A 4,288-nucleotide genomic window follows, 5' to 3' on the forward strand; every position below is an offset into this window, starting at 1 on the left:
CGTGCAGTCAAATGTGGGTTTTGACTTGCTTTTCTCACAATCCTTCGAGCAGTTCTCTCTGATATTTTTCTTGGTCTTACAGATCTCGCTTTACCTTCCACTGTTCCTGATAACTGCCATTTCTTAATTACATTCTGAACAGAGGATATTGGCATCTGAAAACGCTTTGCTGTCTTCTTATAACCTTCTCCTGCTTTGTGAGCGTCAGCTATTTTCAGTTTTCTAGACAACTGCTTAAAAGAACCCAGGGTGCTGATTGTTGCGCCAAGGTCAGATGAGTCTGGGCCCTTTAAAACCTTAAGATTGACATCACCTGGTCTTTCCAGACGAAGATTGAGAACAATCCATGACACTGTCAGGTCTAACTTTTCCAAAGGGAGCGGTGCATGCTACAAACTCTGCAGGGTGCCCAAACTTTTGCAGATGCCCTTTTTTTGTTTTCTGTTATTTTGAAACTGAAAATGATGGAAATAAAATCTAACTTTTTGTAACATATTATACATATGTCAAAAAAACATTACAAAAATCATTTTCTCATATGGGAGGAGAAAATCATTTTCTCATCAAATTTTCTCATATGTTGAAATAATTTTTGCCCAGACCCAGATCTACAAACACTCAATACTCACCAAGATACTCCATCAGTTGCTCAGCAGTTATAATTTCCATCATAGGTGGCATCTTAACCTGCACAGAGAGACATGGACATGCATTGCTCATTTATTAAATAAACATGTATAACAATGCACCACAACACAATGACAAGGACAAAACTGTTACTGTTGGAACCTATGTGCTACAGTTTAGACACCTAATACATTACAGTATGTCAGCATTCAACATGCGGATATAAAATTATAACTAATGCTAAAATTGAAAAAGCAAATATGAACAAGAACAGGTCTTAGGACTTTTAGTGGTCAGTGTAGGCTATGTTTACCATTTGCAAATTTGAACGTTAACACATTTCCCATTGTAATTACATTACTGCTGACAGAGCTCAAGGCTGCCTTATCATTACGCCTATTTGTATAAAGTTAGAAGGAAGTTTCCATTCATCTAAGCTCATCTCAGAGCCTTTACCTTCCATGCAAGCAGTAGGACATTCATAATTGCCAGTAATGGACAGGGGCCGTTCTCGTTCTGGGTGATAATAGGCGTATTCTCCTCCCTCCACTTGATCCACTTAATGTGATATATGGACTGGCCGGCGGCCCGGTCCTTAGCACACGAAGTCTTTGTCCCATCAGCCCCATACTCGCCCTGCAGGGCCAGGGCTAGTCCTCTGTCCTCCAGTCCCTCACTGTTCAGGTCGGAGCTGGGGCAGGAGTTGAGGTTGGAGAAGGACTCGAGTGAATCTATGCTGCGGGACTCTACACCGAGGCTGTGATCGGGGTCACTCCCACTCGGCAATCCCTCCGATAAGGTGTGATCACCGGACAGCCCCGGCTTGACGTTTGCTGCGATTGCATTGTCCGGACACAGATGAGTTGGTTTGGCAAGTTTTGTCGGTTTACTTTCTTCACAAGCCAGGACCACAGCCTGCACATCTGTGCCCCCCTTAGCGGGAGGTGAGGACGGGCCATCGATTTTGTTGTTTACTAACTTTGAGGCACCACCCTCGCTATCTTCTGCAGCCAGCACCGAGTCATTCTCCATCCCGTTACTGATCTGATCCCCGGACCCGCTCGCGTTGGTGTTCTTTTTATCCTCCTGCACTGGGAGGACTTGGATCACTTCTGGTACGCCAGAATTTCCAGCACTGGAAATTGCATTACCAGCGCTGGGAGCACTAACATTTATAGTGCTGTTATTACAACTAACGTTAACCAAAGTACTGAGAGAAGCCTCACTATTCTTGCATTTCTCGGCTGTTCCTTTCACTCGGCCGACAGCCGTAACATCGCCCATCTCTCCCGCAATCGTGGCACACAAAGAACTCCCGTCGGTGTCTCGATGCAGGTTTGCATTTTTCTCCATTTCGATTTACAGACTGTCGACAGATTTTAGCTCAGTTGCAGCAGCAGCTTCAATCCCAAAGACGCCATGACAACTCTGCGAGTGACGTCATCAGAGTGAACCGTTTTCAGGCCGAGCAAAGGGGGCGGTAGAAAACCGACTGCCAGGCGGTGATGCGTTTGTGAGGACTCGTTTACTTTCAATTCTAATCTAAAGTGGATCACTTCGGTCAATTAAAAAGGTCTGACCCATCTGAAATATTCATTTAAACTAACCATGTTTCTTCAAACGTGTTTTGTGGGCCGGGATGACAACACTTCAACCGTTAATTTCTAGGTGATATTAACTGATGAGTCGTTAAAAAAGCCGAATTTGTAAAACAAACGTTATCTTTGAGATATCAGTTTTCATTTGGCAGCTTGTAATTCTTACAATGCTTGTACAACGAATTGCCGATCTTTTAATTAATTGGCACTTCCCTTAGACGCAACCGTACTGTAAAGATTGTTTGTTCTTAACTGTCCTCAGCAAGTGACAAAATACAGAATATAAAATAGCCTACGCTTAAAATATTTCCACTGGCACAACCATTTCTAGAAAAGTGTCTATTTTTACGAGGACTCCTAAATGTACTGAACTGAACCTGCCGATGCCCTGATCGTCTTGCGCACGAGTGCTCGCGCATTTGTGAAACCAGACATCTCGCGTTGCCTTTGGAAATTATGAGGCAGTGAGTTTGAACATTTATTGTTTTTTTTCTTCTACTTTTTACAGACTGTGGTTTGAACACACATGAAAACACAATACTTTTTTCTTTAGTCGGGTTTAAAACCCGACCATCCTTCAACCAATCTTGTGTATTGATGATAAATTATTTCAGCTTAATAATAATGGTGTAATAACTTTATTTGTTTAGCACCTTTAGAAACAATAGTTTACCAAGTGCTTTTACAAGGTGTTGCAGCATACTGTATCACCACCCCTTTTTAATCATTTAACCATCAATTTTCTTAAAAATGTTTAATCTACATGGCAAGAAACCCCATACATATTCTATAGCACACAGGGTAAATTCTTATTTTGACAGGTCTGATCAATCCACGTGCAATAACTATTTATAGTCGCTAGATGGCAGTAATTACTCGACTGGGCAGAAGAGGAGCATTGTCCCTGTGACACCCTTTTGACTATAAGCTCTAGAGTTTTCAGTTTTTTACGACAGTGGGCACAACTGGAGTCACATGTGCAAAACTCTAACTACAGTCTGCACAGCAGCAGTACATGTGGACCAAACTCTAGTTCAATTTTCATTTCTTTTTTTACACATATTTCAAAACTCTACAAACTTATCCCATGGCATAACCACAATGTGCACAACACTCGATTTACAGCATTTTGTTCAAATGCTTACACACTGCTGTCACAACTGCAACCACACATTCAACACTGCTGATTGCAATTTGAGCTGAAAGCCTAAGCAGGTTTCTTGTTTTAGAGTAGTTAGTGAACATATACAGTTTTTATATAGAGAAATCTCAGAAATCCTTTTTTGTATACAAACACCATATAACATTGAAACAATTGTACACGGTACCGTTTGAGAGAAACGTGTAAAAGAGCAAAGATACCAATGTGTCCAGGTCAGATGTCTGAGGTTACATACACAGCTATGAAAAAAGTAAAAACACTGTATCTTTACTAGAGTAAAACTGCGCTCTTACTGTTTTTATAGAAAGTAATGGAGATGAGAGCAATGGAAACACCACATTCATTTTGTATTTAGAGATGATGCAGACATCCAATGTGATGAAGGAAACTAGCTGCATGATGCGGGAGAGAGGCAGGATTAGTCAAACTATTCTTTGTTACTGTACCTTTAGTTTTTTTGATGAAAAACCCTCCAAAAACAGTGAGTAAACCCCAAAAGTCACGATTCGTGTTTCTAATCACTTGTTGACCAACTACCACCATACTTAATCTTTCAATTTATTTTATGGATGTATCATGTATTTAAATGTAGATATTTATTCCATCGTACATGTATTTCGAAATTTAATTTTTTTGGACGTTTTTACTTATTATATATTTTTTCCATTTTCATAAGAAATATTTTGTCCACTTTGAGAGACCATCCAAAAACAGTTGGTAAACCACGGAAATTGCCTACAAATAATGACGCTTTGTTTATACCTTGCGATAAACCCGGAAGTCATTATTTGCGGAAGTAAACAATTTGCCTGACTGATCAATAAAAAAAAAAAAAATCTTCATATTTTTTAGGCTGGACTTTTACACCGCAATGTTTTGTTGTCCTTGTAGATAATAAACG

General features: G+C 40.2%; 1 protein-coding gene across 3 annotated transcripts in view; it reads right to left on the reverse strand.

Moving 5' to 3' along the window:
* mindy2 (MINDY lysine 48 deubiquitinase 2) overlaps positions 1–2,088 on the reverse strand; it is a 21,011-nt gene extending 18,923 nt beyond the window's left edge. For all 3 annotated transcript variants that reach the window (XM_034872246.1, XM_034872181.1, XM_034872318.1), the window contains exons 1-2: positions 1,084–2,088; positions 630–687 (exon numbers count right to left, since the gene is read on the reverse strand). In XM_034872246.1, the coding sequence (XP_034728137.1) occupies positions 630–687; positions 1,084–1,980 (955 nt within the window). In that variant the 5' untranslated portion in view covers positions 1,981–2,088. The remainder of the gene's footprint in view (positions 1–629; positions 688–1,083) is intronic.
* Positions 2,089–4,288: the final 2,200 nt, after the last annotated feature.

This window comes from Etheostoma cragini, chromosome 1, assembly GCF_013103735.1.
Source record: "Etheostoma cragini isolate CJK2018 chromosome 1, CSU_Ecrag_1.0, whole genome shotgun sequence".
In the NCBI taxonomy this organism is placed as follows: Eukaryota; Metazoa; Chordata; class Actinopteri; order Perciformes; family Percidae; genus Etheostoma; species Etheostoma cragini.